Here is a 16,596-nt window from a genome sequence, read left to right as displayed (position 1 = left end):
CAGAGGGGAGGGAGGGGTTCCCAGTGTCAAATCATGCCTCACTTTAGCAAGCAAGCAGTGGGCCGGGACAAGCAGTCGCACATCTGTAGGCTTACTATTAGCCTAAAAATACAGTATGGTGAATTTGCAGCTTTAGAGGTCGACTAAAAATCCTAATATTTTCTGTTAAAACTAATATATAAAGTGAGATTTTAATGCGTGGGAGAGTTATACAGAGTTGGGGAGGTTTGGGGACACCAAACAAACCTCTGCAGTCTCTTTGCAGCCTTTTATGCAAATGACGAAGGCAAAAAAACCCACCAAAAAAAGGGGGAGGAGGGTGCTGGGGCTCTGTGGTAAGAAAGGAAAGAGAAGGGAGCCCTTATCTCTCACAAAGGAAATAAGATCAGCAGCAGGAAGCCTAAATGAAAGCTCTTCCTCCTCACAGAAGATGAAGAACACGGCAGAGAAGTCCGTCTGCTGCTGTGAGCCGGTTCAGGCCAGCGAGCAGGAAGGCTGCAGGAACAGAGGTGACACTTGGGGATTTTAAGGAGGAACGTTACGACCGCGCTGCACTCAGACTGTCTGCCGGGTCCAGGAGGAACAGATCGACGTCACTGGACGAGGTAAGGACAAGGACAAGCACGACTACGTCCTGAAAGCTGCCGTTAATTGGGACCATGTAGCAGAAGTGCGATGGCAATTTTGCCTGCATAGGTACGGTATGGTCGACTGAGGGGGAAACTGCTGTGTCAGGAGTCATCAAGGTATCATTACTATGGAAAAAGGCTGCAGGTAACTATTAATTTAAACAGCAAATAATCTTGTTTAATCTGATTGTGTCTTCTATTTAAGTGAGTCCTAATTTGTTCATTTCATGTCAAAACTATAGATAAATGCTGAATGTAAGCTTCCTAACTGGTGACTTAATCTCTAAGTAAATAAAAAAGAAAACACTTTGCATCACCGTTACGTCAGAAAACATTTGTTTTTTTACTTGATATATGCTTTAAAACTGCACTCACTTCCTTTCCAGTTGCCTGACTAACAGTTTAAAGGTCAATTTATTTTCTTCATGAGGATACTTCAGTGATGAAGGTCATTTGATCCAGATTAAACTCAGACAAAACAAGTTAAATGAAAACATTACTCTGGGATTTAAGGACATTTTTTGCACATTTCTTCTCTTTCATCAACAACAGATTGGTTAAACGTGGGGTTCTGCTGCACTGCTTGCATATTAATGGTTTTCAGGCCGGGTCTCTTCACTATGCAATGCAAGAAAAGTAGGTCATCTGTAGAAAATGTGGGCAGAGCCTGAACCTTAACATTAAAATCAACATAAAGCAGAAAGAAAACGTCTTTACAAGGTTAAAATGAAAATAGCTATAGTTTTAAAGGTGTCATGGAAATCCTAAATCTGTATTTTGGTGCCATCTAGTGTGTTAAAACCTATTGAACACTGACATCCACCTGCCTCAGTGACCATAATAATGAGGAATATTATAGTAATTTAATAAATATAACAAGCAACGACGCTAATTATCAAAATGAATCAAAATAACGCACCTTTTCTTTGTAATATTTCTGGTGGGAATCATAACAAATCACAGCATGGGTGTGGCTGCAGCCTGGCATGACAGATTAACCAAATTGGATGAGAAATGAAGAAACACAATCTGGATTGTAGATTAATTAATTAAACAGCGAATAAAACTCAGTCATCCCATTAGGTTTAAATATCCGGGGGGTCCACGCGGCCCCTATAATCCCCGACCAAAGCTCATTAAACATTTATAATAGTCCTCACATCATAATTAATCGTTTTAATGTGAAAACACTGTAATACTTAATGCTTTAACAGGTTTAAAAAATCTCGTTTTTAACGCTGATATTTGGTGCTGTCAACTGTCGAGAGACACTCCCTGACCAGCTGCTAGCATCAGTACCTGTTAGCCTCGATTAGCCTTCTCAATTAAAAATCTTACCGTCGGCTTAATTTGAACAAAAAACACACGTAAATACTACAAGACAGGTGTGTTTATGTGTTTGGAATTAAAAAGCCCGCCGTACAGAGGACAAATGAGCGCTGAGGTTTACCTGGTTGTGTCAAAAATCCGGCTAACGGCTCCGCTTCGCCCCCGACAGGCTACTTCCATCCACGGAGGTCTGGCCGGACACATCCGCCCTGAGGTGGCCGAGCTGCTGCCTGACACTAACCGAGCAGGCCGGTGAAATCCTCGGCGTTTAGATAAATTCACCAGTATATTGTTTTTTTGTAAACAGCTGACGAGGTTTAAACATACAAAACATGTCCTGTAATATAATGTTTTTGTTAAAACATGAATTTTATATTTTTCTTTAAAGAGTCAAATTGAATACATAAAGGTTAATTCCTTATATTCTTAAATAGCCATATGAAGCAGTAAATTATGTCAAAAAATTCTACAGGAAAAACTCAATCCAGGAAGTAAGGAGGATAAATCAGCAAGGAAATGTAGAGAAGTAAACAAATAAACATGGGAAAAAAAAAAAAAATCTAAAAACAAAAACCTTTCAATAAAAATGACATTTAACTGGACCACATTTGTTTCCTGTAAGTTTGTGTTGGTATCTATTGACTGTTTCACACTTTCATAATATTTTCTTTGCATTTAGTCATTTTAATTACAAGCTTGAGTGAGTTTCACCTTTCCACCGAGCAGCAAGACAAATGTAACCTCGGGGCAAATTCAAAGAAAACAACCTGACAAAGACACAAGTGAACATCAGTTTGTGTCACAGGCTTTTACAGTGCAGCATCAAACAATGCAAAACAAACCCCCAGAGCAACATCTATGTTTGGCCCCAAAACATCTGCTTTGGCCCGCCGCTCTGGAGTCACAACCTCTGGCCCTCATGAAGAAAGAACCTGTTCTCTCTGTGCGGCTGGAAAAATAGTGACACGACCAGATGCGAGAGTATTTTTAGACAAAACGGGGAAGTAGAGTGTTCAGGTGCAAATCAAGTATGTCCAAATGTGAAGTTCTCATGCTGGAAAACTTCACTGTATTTACAGTCAGTACCTGGGAAGCACCAATGCGGAGTACTAATCTGATCCTACTGCTTTCTTTTTCCCCACATTAAACCAGACTTAACTCACTGGGATTATTCTGATGTAGAATAACATGACTCTAGGGATGTCTGTGGTAGTAAAGCCTGAACTAACAGACTGGAGTTCCCCTTTAATGCCGGGCTCAGTCTACACGAATACGGCCTGATTTTGACTGGATTTAGTCATCTTTCCAGAGTCTGAGCCAAATTAGAACGACGCTGTAACTATGAGCAACGATTGGTCCAGGTCGTACTTGTAGTGTTTTTAGTCTCCTGACAAAAACATGGCGAGAATTTATGGCACTTTGATTTAATCTGACAGAGACGTCATGAAACACAAATATCTCGTGTAGTCTGATCCCGGCAATAATAAGGTCAGTGAAGTGGCCTCTACTAAAATCAGTGCATTCTGCAAAGATGAGAATGAATACTACAAAGATTCTTGCTGCTTATGAGTTACAATGTTTAAATTTATTTAGTAGCATGTAAAATTTTAATCCTTTACAAAATTAGATAACCAGGTGAATTTCAAGACGCTCAATCAACAAACAAATCTGACTTTTTCTAAACTAATATTGTGTGTAATCAGCTAACTTAGGAAAAAAAAAAGGTTTGTTGAGGAAACAATAAAAACAGAACAATATTGAATGATCAACCTGTCCTGTGTGTGTTTATAATGGAGACAAACATGCCTGAACCTCCTGTTGGGTAAACAGCTCCCGATGTGGGCGCTGTCGCCCAACCTGTTCCGAGTGTTTTCCTGCTGAACTCCATGCTGGGAAAACACAAGCGAAGAAACTAGATAAATAGATGTTACTTTCACCCTGAAATGTTAAACAGCGTTTGCGCCAGTTTCAGTCCGTTTTCCGGTCTCGCTGTAAATCCAGTCTGTACTCAAACAGCGTGAAGTTCATGACTTTGGCGACGACCACGGGGATGAGAAACTCTCTCGTCTTCTCGTAGCCCATGTGCTCGTACAGCTTCTGAGCATCGGTCTGCACCACAGAGGTGTACAGGACGACGGCGGCGTAACCCCTCTCGTGGGTAAAGTCAGCGACCGTCCGACACAGAGCCTTGGCAATGCCCATCCCGCGGTAACTGCGCCGCACCGACATGCGTTTCAGCTCCAAGCACCCGGGCACTCTCTCAGCGGGGAGACAAGACACCGTGCCGACCACCCGGCCGTCGCTCTCAGCCACCCAGAAGCACGAGTCCTTCTGCTGCAGGTAGGTGTCGCCGATGTTGCCGAGGTCCTTCCTGAGGGAGTCGTCGATGTACCTATTGAACATGTATACGACCACCTGCCGGGCTCCGGCCAGGAGGAGGGTGATGGCCAGGATGGGCAGCAGGAAGGACTTGGAGCTGGCCATGAGGGCGCAGAACATGCACATGAGCACCATCTGCGTGGGCGGCTGCTTCAGCATGTGCATGAAGGACGAAGGCACGTGCTCGCTCATCCCCAGGGTGAAAAGCTCCTTCACGATCTCGGCGTCATCATCCTGGTACTTCCGGATCTGAATGTTGGCCATGACTCAGCTCTGCAACACATAATGATCTGTTAGTGAGCTGCAGCTTGTCCATGTATTACTAAAGAGCAGCCACTTTTAGATAATCAGTGTCATTATTGATTAGCAACTCACGATCACAATATGAACCATTTACAAGAATATTCTCAATTTGAGATATGATCAATTTACTACTTTTGGGTTTTAGTGTGGCCTAAACATGTGATAATAACATCTTCATCAACTTTTCTTTACACAACCTGATAAACAATGTAAAAAAATCAACTATCTTGTTGATCTCTGAAGGCAACATGCCCCAAAAGATATAATCTCAATATTTCAGGATATTTCTCCAATTTCTAAAAAAAAATTATATGATTAATTTCAAGACAAACAATTGCAGCAAAATAAGTGTTCTAGTTTTGAATCCATGCTAAAATAATCCGTCTTAAATTTTCAAAAAAGAAGTTTTATTCTAATCTACTGTTATCGTGTGTACTGCATTTCCCTGCTGTGTGATTAATAAATTATTCTCTTTTCTCAGTAACTTATCCAAAATAAAAAACAATATTTAGTGTAATATCACGATAAAATAAAATATCGACATACCAGCCAGTCCTAACACGGTTATCACAAGACGTAAGACAATCAAGTGTATCGATCTTAAACTACGGTGACAGATTCGAAACATGTATTGGATTTCTTGTCATTGATCATCTGATACCAAAATATCTGCAGTGAGACGACACCATCACAGTCATCGATCAGGTGCTGGTTTCTGCTGCGGATTTATAAAAATAGAAGACAGAACTTCGGCCTCTTGTTGGATTGATGATAAACCAGTTTCACCTGTGATCACAATGACCCGCAAACGTTTTTCAACGCACGTGAGAGTCCGTTTAAACGGGTTTCACGGAAAAAGGCAAAGTTAGTATTAAAAACCTCGTGATCCACCTGACCTACCTGAGCACACAATCATTAAACATTTAACATATTTCCAGGTGATAAACTTTGCGTGTCCTTTAAAAAAAAAAAAAAAAATGCGGACAAACAATCCAGATTAGCTAACAGCAGCTAGCATCATTGCTAGCCTTACGAAACAGCCGAGGTTTGGACTTCAGCCGGCTCAGAGATTCTCTGGCAGGATAAATAAACGCGTAAATGAGCACGACTTACTTGTTTTATGTCAATGCTTGAGAGCGAAGTCTTTTAAAAAAGTTCCCTGAAGTCAAAATCCGCTCATTTCGTTTGTCTCTTAAATACTTTCCCAGCTTGAAAATGATGCATTCATGGATCTTCGGATTCATGTGTGACGCAAAGGTGTAGGTACTCCCATATTGATGTTAATAATATGGAGGGTTAGTCATCTCCTGCCGCTGCCATTCTACCTCCAACTTTGAAAGACGTTTGTTCTCACCAAGTTCAAGATATCATAACTGGCGGATATTACAAATATATCCGTTTGTATACCGGGGAAAACCCTCTAATTACAGGTTGTACGAATGGCCCTGAATGCAGCATGTGTCACTTCCTGTTTAATGGTGATTGGCTGCCATTTTCTCACCAATCACAAACAGTGTTGCCAATTATTATGTAGAGTAAAGTTTTAAATAGTGATAAGCACTATATCACAAATTTCCAGTGGTTGAATTTGAGGTACTTTACTTCCATGTTTCTATTTTCTGCTGCTTTTTACTAAACTATAAACGTATATTTTACTTTGCTATATCTATCTGCTTTCTTTAGGTGCATTGCAGATTTAGATTTACATAAAAATTGCTTGAATTAACCTGAATCTTCTTTATTTTACTGTTGAAAGTTGCCCAAAGTATAAATAATAGAAATTAGTTCCTTGTAAAAGAGATGTTTGTGCCAAAGATAATCCGTAAATAGGAAGAATAAATTGAAACTAGCACATTTTAATTTCATCTGTATTTACACATGCAATAATAACAGCTCGCGGACTTTGGCACACATTATTGCTCCTGATTCAGAACTAAAAGTTGATTCGCTTCATTTAGCTAAGTAAATAAAATTGAATTTGAATTGAATCGGCCTCAGTGAGGTACAAGAAATGTAAAATATCTCAATGTATGAAGACTGAAAAAATAATTTATTGTCTCCTTAAAATAAATCGGACTAGATTTCATACACAGTGATTGTACAGATTTTCCCTTTTTTATGAAGTGAACATTCACTAAATTGAGAGTCCAAAGGTAGAAAAGCATCATTTTGGTTTTGTTTGAACAAAACATTGACTTTACATTCACTTTCCTGCCCAGCTGCAGCAGCTGTGAGCAGAAACAGAAGCAGCTCACTACTATTTCCTCTCTCCAGTTGGAGTCTCGGCCTCTTCTAGCCCAGGTTGATCTCCCCGGCAAACATGGTGATCAGCAATATGATGGCGAACCCGGTGAGCAGCCCCGCGTTCTGGATGAGGAAGAAGATGATCTTGGTGGAAGTTTGCTTCTGTTCCCGTGCGATATTGTCCATCTCTGGGAACTGATGTGAGGAGTGAAACAACGCACTGTATTAAATGTGTCAAAACAACCAAAATACTAGGAAGTAATAACATAAAAACAAGAAGTTAAAGGGCTGTTATTCCTTGTTTTTCCCAAAGCTATAAACCCTTCTCAGCATCAGACTGAAACTGAGTCAAAAATGGGTCAAAATTTCAAGCCTTAACAGAAACAATATTTTAATCATTGTAAAAAATATTCCATGAAAAGACCGAAACCCAAAGCCGGTTATTGTTTTTTCCTTTTCATACACTCCTTCAGTCAAACAATAACTGATGGTTGCAGGTTGTTTTGAAAAACAACTTTCTCCCCACAAAATGGGTATATTTTTCTAGGATATGGTGGTGGTGAGAAATTACATAATTTTTGATCTGATTTTAAACGTGCACTTGCTAATTCTTACCACTTCAGGGCAGCACAACATCTAAGCATAACTTCAATCAACTCTTACAGGTCTGTGGAGCTGCTAAATGTTCCACTTCTGTGTATGGTATGCAGTTATCAGAGGTTTTACACTGAAAACAGCCACCTGCAGTTTTGTTTTTGCACAGCCATTTTAAGGCCGTTAGTAGTAAAAAATAGTTTTATACTGTATTCATAAAGCCATATAAGGACATAATTTCTTTCAAAAATGACTTCGTGTTCAAGGAAAATGCTTGTGGTTCCACTGATCACAAATAACTGGGAGTAATTATAAATGCACACTAAATTAAGACTTGGGTCTGTGGAGTTTAAATATAGACCAAAAAAGTTGCTCCTGTTTTTGTTTTTTTTCTCATGCTATCTGTTGACAAGAAGACATTTCCAGATAATGAAATTCGACTCACCATGTCTGCCAGTGCAATATACAGAAACATTCCTCCTGCGATGGCGAAGATTGCGTTGGGGGCAAAGTTGCTCCCGAGCAGGATGCCGAATACGAGGCCGATGTAACACGACACGGCTGACATCAGGTTGAAGAAAATGGCTTGTGGGATGCTCATGCCTGAATTCAGCAGGATAACAAAGTCACCTGCAGATGAACAAAACACAAGTGTTAAAACATGGCGAAGGCAAAATATTTATTTGTTTTCCGTCTTGGCTGTAAAGTGCATTTTGTGATGTAAAGCGGTTTTCAATGTGCGATTAACAGATTTTTGAAATGATCTTGATTTGACCAACATAATGAAATCTTTGTCTACCCAAAAAAAACAACTTTTAAGTGTAACTGAAATATTTGAGGTTTTTTTTTTAGCCAAACACAGCTGTGAGGTTAACGCTGCAAAAGATTATTCATCGAGGATCGAATAGTTAATAACCAAACAAAAATCCTTGAGTGTACTTTGAAGACGCTCTCAGCTACACTTCCTCATTCTCATAGTTTTATGGGTAGGTAGGTAGGTATTTACTTTATTAATCCCCGAGGGGAATTTTTTTTTTTATTTTTTTTTATTATTTTTTTTTTAATTTATGTAACATTTTGCATCCTCTCTCTTCTCTCCTTGCCATTTCTGTTTTGTCTCTAAAGTTACTGTGAAACGTTTTAAGTTGAAGTCACAGATGCAGCTGTGCAGCATGTTAGTAGATGCTAAAAAATCTGATTGAGTCTTAATGGGCCTCAGTTTGAATGAAAATATTCATATTTTGTATCAACTTCATTGATGTTTACACATTTGTTTTTGCCACTTTGGGATCTCCACAAAATTTCCAAATGTGATTCGGATGTTTGGAACAGCGTTTGTCAGCACGGCATCACTTTGTGTTGACTCGTGTGGGGGATTGATGAGGTTAAAGGATTTTCCTCCAGCTGTCACTCACCCAGCTCGTGGGGAAACTCCTCGCACACGATGGCGGTGGACGTGCTGAAGCCCGTCAGTACCGACACGGTGAACGAAGCGCCGATGGCCAGACCATCGATGAAATTGTGCAGCGCGTCGCTCAGCGTGATCATCCACGCCACCGTCTTGATGTTGCTGATGCGTTGGCCGCGCAGCCAGTGGCACATCATGCCGGACACCTGGGCGTCCTGGGACGGAGACAGAACGGAGACAGGACGGGTTGAAGACACGCTGCTGCTGCTGCTGCTGGTGTTTGATTTCACCAGAAGATATGCAAACAACGACGTGCACCCAAAAAAGATAACATGTGTCATTCAAGTTCAAATTATCAACAAAATCAAAGACAAAATTTTGCATTTTCTTTTAGCATCCGATCTTTGCTTGTTGCTACATTTTCTTTGTCAATATTACAAAAATAAGAATAAAAGGTTTAGATTTTAAATTAATATCATATACCCTGTGTGGTTAATTTGGACATAGGTGCAGAGACCGTGATAGATTTCACTTTTAAACATGACTAAGAGTGGACAGTGATGCTTCGAGCTCTGAGGCTGGACTTCAAATCTTTAAGGGAAGCGTTAATATAATTACACTGACACTATTAGCATGCAAACATTACTAATAATCAATAAACACAAGGTGAAGAGGATGATTATAGATTTTGATATTTTTCAATTCTAGGTCTTTATCGGTCCAGCTGCACCGAGTCTGATTAGTTTTGCTGGTAGTCATAAACAATATTAGAGAGAATTTTTGCCTGGATTATGGGGCCAGATTTAGCTGAAGGATCACCGAAGCTGATTAAATCCACAGTGACGGACATGTCACCTCCCCAAACTCGAGGTGGCGCCAGACGGAAGATCACAGAAGTCCGCAGGACATTTAACATCAGTTGGACCAACAGACAAACAGTCCTTGCTGCTGCCAGCAAGACGCCGCTAAAAGCTTTAATCAGCGAAGCGTGCGTCCATCTGGGGTCCTCAAAATGTAACAGATACTAATAGGACATATTTTCTCTGAGTAGAAGCACTGCATTTGCGTGCGAGTGTTGTTAAAAGGAAACGTGAGCGCAGGCGGACACAAACAGGGGTTTGAGTGAAGATATTCTGCGGGGACAAAACGCCCCTTTGACTTGCCGAGGATAAAGACTCCTTTTGTTAGTCAGCGTTTATCATGAAGGGGGGGGGGGATCCGAAGGTCCCAGGCTGACGGCTCGATCGCTCCGTCGTCGTCTGTCTGTGTGTGTGTTTGTTTGGCGTTTTTGATCCTTTCAGGACCAGATTCCTCCATATGACCCACCAGAGGTTAAATATTAACAGCAGGTCTAATCAGTGTCCCTGATAACGGTGCAATAAATGACTCCAGAGGAAAAACTAAATGTTCAAACTTGTAGAAAAAAAATTAAGTGTGTCCAAACCAAATTATAAAAACAAAACTTTCTTATTTTTTTTTGTAAATATTTTGAAATATCTTCGGCTTTTTTCTTTTTTTCGTCACACACACTCTAATAATAATTTATAAACCGTGATTAACTGTGATCGTGGAAAGTGCAGGACAGCAAATCTCTATCAAGCACAGTCGGTGCAGATAAGATTTCAGGGAGGACTCACTGTTTACACTTATCTGCTCATTAGATTAAACAGCGGGCTGAAACCTCGCTGGGTTAGTGTGACATATGTGCACACGGAGCCGATCCGTGCAAGCAGGCAGTAAATCAAAAGCTTCCTGCTCAGTTTTACCTGAGGAGGAGTCGCGTTGGCGTGCGCAGCCTCTGGGATCGCGCTGCTCTTTTCGGTGACGATGGTGGTGATGCTGGTCAGGACTATGGAGTCCTTTTTCTCCAGCAGGTCTCCGTTGTGGAGGTTTTCTGGAGGCGCCTCTGCAGGAGTGAAGTGGCTGTGGCCGTGCTGCCAGGGCAGATATGAGAATAGTTAAATAAGCAAAAATGATTAATTTGACCAACCCTTAAAAGTACTTTAACAGTATTTTTTCCACACACAAAAAAAAAATCATCCTAAATACCCTTTCAAGTCTCATTACAGCGTAAAAAAAAAATGTCCACCTGTGCATGTATTCATTCCAAAACTGTAGCAAAGTCTGACTGAATGACACCTTCACACACTAAACCCTCCAGTTCAGACTGGTGTTACTGGGCAGCAACCAACAGAAGCACTGTGTGTGCTCCTGGATTAATGTGGAACAAGAGAACGTGTAACAAGACTAATGCTGGCACCAAATTAAATACTAACACTGAAAACACACCTCAATGTTCAAGTACCAGGATGATGAATTCAAAACCATCCAAAAATTTACACTTTTAACCCTCATTGGTTGTCATTGTTGCAACGCAGCAGAAGCTGCAGAACACCTCAATAAAGTGTTGTTGTTTTTTTTTACTAAGTACCACCATAATATTACAGAGGGCACGAAAACACGGTTATTTCTGGGTAAAATAATTAAAGTAGGCAGATACAGTGGGTACGGAAAGTATTCAGACCCCTTCACATTTTTCACTCTTTGTTTCATTGCAGCCATTTGCTAAAATCAAAAAAGTTCATTTTATTTCTCATTAATGTACACTCAGCACCCCATCTTGACAGAAAAAAACAGAAATGTAGAAATTTGTGCAAATTTATTAAAAAAGAAAAACTGAAATATCACATGGTCATAAGTATTCAGACCCTTTGCTTTGACACTCATATTTAACTCACATGCTGTCCATTTCTTCTGATCGTCCTTGAGATGGTTCTACTCCTTCATTGGAGTCCAGCTGTGTTTAATTAAACTGATTGGACTTGATTAGGAAAGGCACACACCTGTCTATATAAGACCTTACAGCTCACAGCGCATGTCAGAGCAAATGAGAATCATGAGGTCGAAGGAACTGTCCAAGGAGCTCAGAGACAGAATTGTGGCAAGGCACAGATCTGGCCAAGGTTACAAAATAATTTCTGCAGCACTCAAGGTTCCTAAGAGCACAGTGGCCTCCATAATCCTTAAATGGAAGAAGTTTGGGACGACCAGAACTCTTCCTAGACCTGGCCGTCCAGCCAAACTGAGCAATCGTGGGAGAAGAGCCTTGGTGAGAGAGGTAAAGAAGAACCCAAAGATCACTGTGGCTGAGCTCCAGAGATGCAGTAGGGAGATGGGAGAAAGTTCCACAAAGTCAACTATCACTGCAGCCCTCCACCAGTCGAGGCTTTATGGCAGAGTGGCCCGACGAAAGCCTCTCCTCAGTGCAAGACATATGAAAGCCCGCATAGAGTTTGCCAAAAAACACATGAAGGACTCCCAGACTATGAGAAATAAGATTCTCTGGTCTGATGAGACCAAGATTGAACGTTTTGGCATTAATTCTAAGCGGTATGTGTGGAGAAAACCAGGCACTGCTCATCACCGCCCCATACAATCCCAACAATGAAACAAGACAATGACCCTGAGCACACAGCTAAAATAACAAAGGAGTGGCTTCAGAACAACTCTGTGACCATTCTTGACTGGCCCAGCCAGAGCCCTGACCTAAACCCAATTGAGCATCTCTGGAGAGACCTGAAAATGGCTGTCCACCAACGTTCACCATCCAACCTGACGGAACTAGAGAGGATCTGCAAGAAAGAATGGCAGGGGATCCCCAAATCCAGGTGTGAAAAGCTTGTTGCATCATTCCCAAGAAGACTCATGGCTGTACTCGCTCAAAAGGATGCTTCTACTCAATACTGAGCAAAGGGTCTGAATACTTATGACCATGTGATATTTCAGTTTTTCTTTTTTAATAAATTTGCACAAATTTCTACATTTCTGTTTTTTTCTGTCAAGATGGGGTGCTGAGTGTACATTAATGAGAAATAAAATGAACTTTTTTGATTTTAGAAAATGGCTGCAATGAAACAGAGTGAAAAATTTAAAGGGGTCTGAATACTTTCCGTACCCACTGTATGTTTGCAGGTGATGCGTTCAAAGTGTGCGATTCGAGACAACACTACCCTAGGGTTTGCTACACAAGTAAGTGTACTAACAAGTCAGAGTACAACATGTGAGTGCACTAATGAAAGTAAACAGTATAAGAGTCTGCAGCTGAATACTAACATAAGCATGCTAACATGCTGATGGTAAAGTATAATGTTTTAACATCTTAGTTTTGCTAGCGTTTACTAATTAGCTCAAGGCAGCAGAGGCTGATGGGAACATCTTTAGTTCTCCACCTTAACCTGGTTTTTAGGGTTAATCCTCTGGAGACTATGAACCTCTGTACAAAATATAAAATGTATCCAATACTTCATCAATATTTCAGTCTAAACTGATCTTACACACTGTGAACTGACAAAACATTACATTTTACATCCCTGTTTTTGATTTAAATTTAGATTTATTGCCACTTTCACGTTATTTCCTCTCAATATAATCCGTTTATTCTATCACATTTTCATTTTACTGAAAGTAAAGTGCCACGTCTATGATAATAAATGTGTCATTAGGGGCCAAATAAGCCTATAAACTCAGGCTATTCAACAGCAAATATCCACCGACTAATAATTGACATAACTCTGTAAGAAACTCACATCATAAACTGACTTGTTATCTTACCTCATGCTCCACCCCCAGAGCCATTTTCAGGATCTTTTCCACGAAGAAGAGGAGGTAAAACCCTCCAAATATTCCGACTGCTTTCATCACATAGTTGTCCGCTTTCGGATCAAAACCCAGAGCCTGTGGATGAACAGCAGAGTGTTACTTCCTGCTCCAGATCTCTGTTTATCTGTGATCATGTCAACGCCATATCTTACAAACCTCCGGTATGAGCTGGAGCACAGCGTTGGAGAAGAGCGTCCCGATGGCCAGGGCGATGAAGTAGGTCAGCACTTTGGGGAAGTAAGGCTTCTTGGTGAAGGGGATGAGCAGGAGGCCGAGCAGAGACGCCAGGTTGATCACAGTGACGGCCAGGAATCCGTAACCCCACACTGTGAGGGACAAAATGATGGAGGAACATTTACAAGTCTTTCCCTAAATTTTCTTGAAATCTGTCGTGCAAATTAACAAGATAAACTCTGGAAATGCTGCTGTCATGTGAGGCATTCAAAATCACATTCAAATATTATCCCATGAGGAATATAACTGCTTTAAAAAGACATGTTTTATTTTTCTAATGTCATGTTTTAATGTAATTTTGCTCATTAAAGAGCTAATGTACCTCAAGAGGCCTCCCAATTAAATAAAAGTAAATAAAATGCTTTAAGCTTATTGCTGATGAGTATCTGCATCCTTTTTCACGTCATCAAACTTGAATTTTCTGTAAGTTTAAATTTCCGTTTTAATCAAATACAGTCAAGCTGCATTAAAAGATTGTGTTGAAAGCAATAAATCTAACAGCTGTCTTGAAGTTGAATTACTGCAGAAGATTTGAGGTCATTGAGGTCATTCACTGGTCACTGTGTTGGAGAGTCTCTGTGGGTTTTGTTTACCCTGAGTTACATCTTGAAGATGGTACTTCCTCTCAGGCGGTCTAAAAAAAAATCCTGCATCCTTTACCAAGACTTTGCACACACAAAACCGAAAAAATGAGAAGCTGGGGGCAGCACACAAGGCAATGATAAGAGCTGCCTGAAAGGCTTAATTCAGTGCAAAAAAGGTTACCTTAACCTCCAGCCAATGTTGGTTTTCTTCCTGTTAAAGAAAGAGTTTTTGGTTCCCGCTGTAGGAGGATTTATTCCTGTTAAAAGTTAGTCTTTCCTTCCTGTCGCTGGAGGTTTTCTTCAGTTTAAATGAAGTTTTCCTTCCAGCTTTCGCTTATTTGGGAATTGTAAAATTGTTGGTTTCCCGTCTGAAGTGCACTGTTCTACATACATTGCTCTTTGTAGCGGCCTCTCATCATCTGCATTTAATCGCAAAAATGAATTACTCAAACTGTCATTAAACTGTTATTCACTCCTAATGATATGTCCCTTTTTTTAAATACTATTTATTTGCACAAGAGAAATTGTGTTCGGGCCGGCATAGGAACCAGCATGAGTCGTGAACAACAGTCACAGTTGGCTGTAAGTGTGTCAACAGCACTGAGGACGGCTGTGTGTCGGTCAGTGGCTTGGAGAGTCAGCCCAGGACAACGTGGACACACACAGGAAACACTGGAAGTCGAATCAGGGTAACATGAGACACTTACAGTTACAACCTACTCATTTCATCGGGTAGAAAACCCTGTCAGCTTTAAAGAGCATCCTCCATCCACAAGATTGTTCAGAGACCAGTGTGTCGGTGTGGACGAAAGCACCGCCAGACCTGATTCAAGGCAACAAACCCCCTTGAACTGCGAATTATTTGAGTTGCGGGGGTCTTGACAAATAAGCCGGCGTTATGGGGACGATGAAGCAACTCACCCATGTAGTCGAGAGGCAGAAGAGCCTTGGCGGTGGTGAAAGGGCAGGAGGGCAGCAGCACCTGGGTCAACACAGCAGGGCAGATTTTCCCCAGATGTCCCACAGTCAGCTGACTGACATTACTGAACCCGAAGTGGGACAAGATCTCTCCTGCGGAGGGACACTGAGGGGCAGAAAGACTTTATTAGACATCTTTTTATTGCTTTTATTTATTTTCTGAAAGACTTTGTATTGCTTCTTTTTATGCAACACATGTTTATAAATAAAGTTTTATTATTATTTTTGGTGGTAGGTGATGAAACAGCAACAACAACAAAAAAGATTCAAAAGACAACTATAATGAATTTAAGTGGGGAATACATGTATTACATGACTTATTTCAGGACAGAAATCTTTTATATAACATTTTAAAATGGAAAAACCATGACCATAAATTTGATCAACAATATACAGGTAATAAAACAGTCGTTTAAAGCATTTATTGCTACTATAAAATGTCAAAACAGCAAATATAAAAATTAAATACGTTTATTATGAATTAAAAATGAGACTGAGGTGATTTTTTTTTTCTCGAATAATCCTTGTAAAAATATCCAAATGACTAATAATGATCTTAAAAACACGCATTACATCCTAAACATTTACGTACGTCCTGGTTCTCCAGTGGATTTTGCTCCGTGATTAACTCAGACCTCCTGGCTGAGATTAGCAGCAGTAAATCCTCCAGATTCTCTGTTGTGATGGATTGATTTTCTCCATAATAGTGTAAAATATTCTCCAGAAACGCCTGTCCATCCCGCGCGACAACGTTTACGCTCTGTGCCGTTGTAATAAAAACCAAAACGCACGTGATAAAACATCTCGGGTCAAACATTTCTACTGTAAATAGTTAGATATTTTCCTTTGAAAAAAAAAAAAAAAAAAAAAAATCCGCTACTTCTGCCCTGATGAAAGCATTTTACTCTGCTACCAAAATCACGACGTCCGCGGCGTCTTTACGCAGCGCAGAGTCCCATCCATGGCACTGTCGGAGCACAAGTCGGGTTTTAGTCTTGGAGGGTTTTCTGCGGTCTGATTTTAACTGTTTCGAGGTTCGGCTCTGGTTAGTCTATCAGGAACGTCTGAGGTACCGTCTGAGGTAGGTCGGGTTCAAAGATCACAGAGGAGAAAAAAAACATGGAGGTGACCGACCTCGTGTTCTCACTGTTTCAAAACTTTCTTTTGTGATTGACTTTCTCAATAAGTTTCTCTCACACACACACACACACACACGCACGCATGCACGCGCGCACACACACACACGCACGCACAG

The 16,596-nt window shown here is 40.6% G+C and overlaps 3 protein-coding genes across 3 annotated transcripts in view; all 3 read right to left on the bottom strand.

Annotated features, from left to right (window-relative positions):
• dctn1b (dynactin 1b) overlaps positions 1 to 2,162 on the bottom strand; it is a 31,626-nt gene extending 29,464 nt beyond the window's left edge. The window contains exon 1 of the mRNA XM_069160739.1: positions 2,080 to 2,162. The gene's annotated coding sequence lies outside the window, so the exon portion shown is untranslated. The remainder of the gene's footprint in view (positions 1 to 2,079) is intronic.
• A 457-nt stretch (positions 2,163 to 2,619) lies between these two features.
• Positions 2,620 to 5,960, bottom strand: LOC138205083 (probable N-acetyltransferase camello). The gene is made up of 2 exons (XM_069160741.1): positions 5,754 to 5,960; positions 2,620 to 4,610 (listed from the first exon to the last, which is right to left on the bottom strand). Exon 2 carries the CDS (start codon positions 4,599 to 4,601, stop codon positions 3,927 to 3,929), a length of 675 nt encoding a protein of 224 aa, XP_069016842.1. The 5' UTR covers positions 4,602 to 4,610; positions 5,754 to 5,960; the 3' UTR covers positions 2,620 to 3,926.
• Positions 5,961 to 6,671: 711 nt separating this feature from the next.
• Positions 6,672 to 16,460, bottom strand: slc39a8 (solute carrier family 39 member 8). Its single transcript, XM_069160959.1, has 8 exons — positions 15,934 to 16,460; positions 15,285 to 15,447; positions 13,702 to 13,871; positions 13,498 to 13,620; positions 10,653 to 10,820; positions 8,894 to 9,101; positions 7,924 to 8,108; positions 6,672 to 7,079 (listed from the first exon to the last, which is right to left on the bottom strand). The coding sequence occupies exons 1-8, from the start codon at positions 16,156 to 16,158 to the stop codon at positions 6,933 to 6,935; spliced, it is 1,389 nt and encodes a 462-aa protein (XP_069017060.1). The 5' UTR covers positions 16,159 to 16,460; the 3' UTR covers positions 6,672 to 6,932.
• Positions 16,461 to 16,596: the final 136 nt, after the last annotated feature.

Source organism: Embiotoca jacksoni, unplaced genomic scaffold (genome assembly GCF_022577435.1).
Source record: "Embiotoca jacksoni isolate LCO1_2020_lvr unplaced genomic scaffold, fEmbJac1.0.p SCAF_27, whole genome shotgun sequence".
Classification (NCBI taxonomy): Eukaryota; Metazoa; Chordata; class Actinopteri; family Embiotocidae; genus Embiotoca; species Embiotoca jacksoni.
Note: the sequence above shows the minus strand (reverse complement) of the source record. Positions and strands in the feature narration are given on the sequence as shown.

Excerpts from the sequence above, each read along its gene's own strand:
- LOC138205083 (XM_069160741.1), bottom strand. The coding sequence starts at position 4,601 with ATGGCCAACATTCAGATCCGGAAGTACCAGGATGATGACGCCGAGATC.
- slc39a8 (XM_069160959.1), bottom strand. The coding sequence starts at position 16,158 with ATGTTTGACCCGAGATGTTTTATCACGTGCGTTTTGGTTTTTATTACA. Across the intron at positions 13,621-13,701 it reads TGCTCCAGCTCATACCGGAG|GCTCTGGGTTTTGATCCGAA; the intron begins GTTTGTAAGATA and ends GTTCATCCACAG. Across the intron at positions 9,102-10,652 it reads CCAACGCGACTCCTCCTCAG|GACGCCCAGGTGTCCGGCAT; the intron begins GTAAAACTGAGC and ends TCTCCGTCCCAG.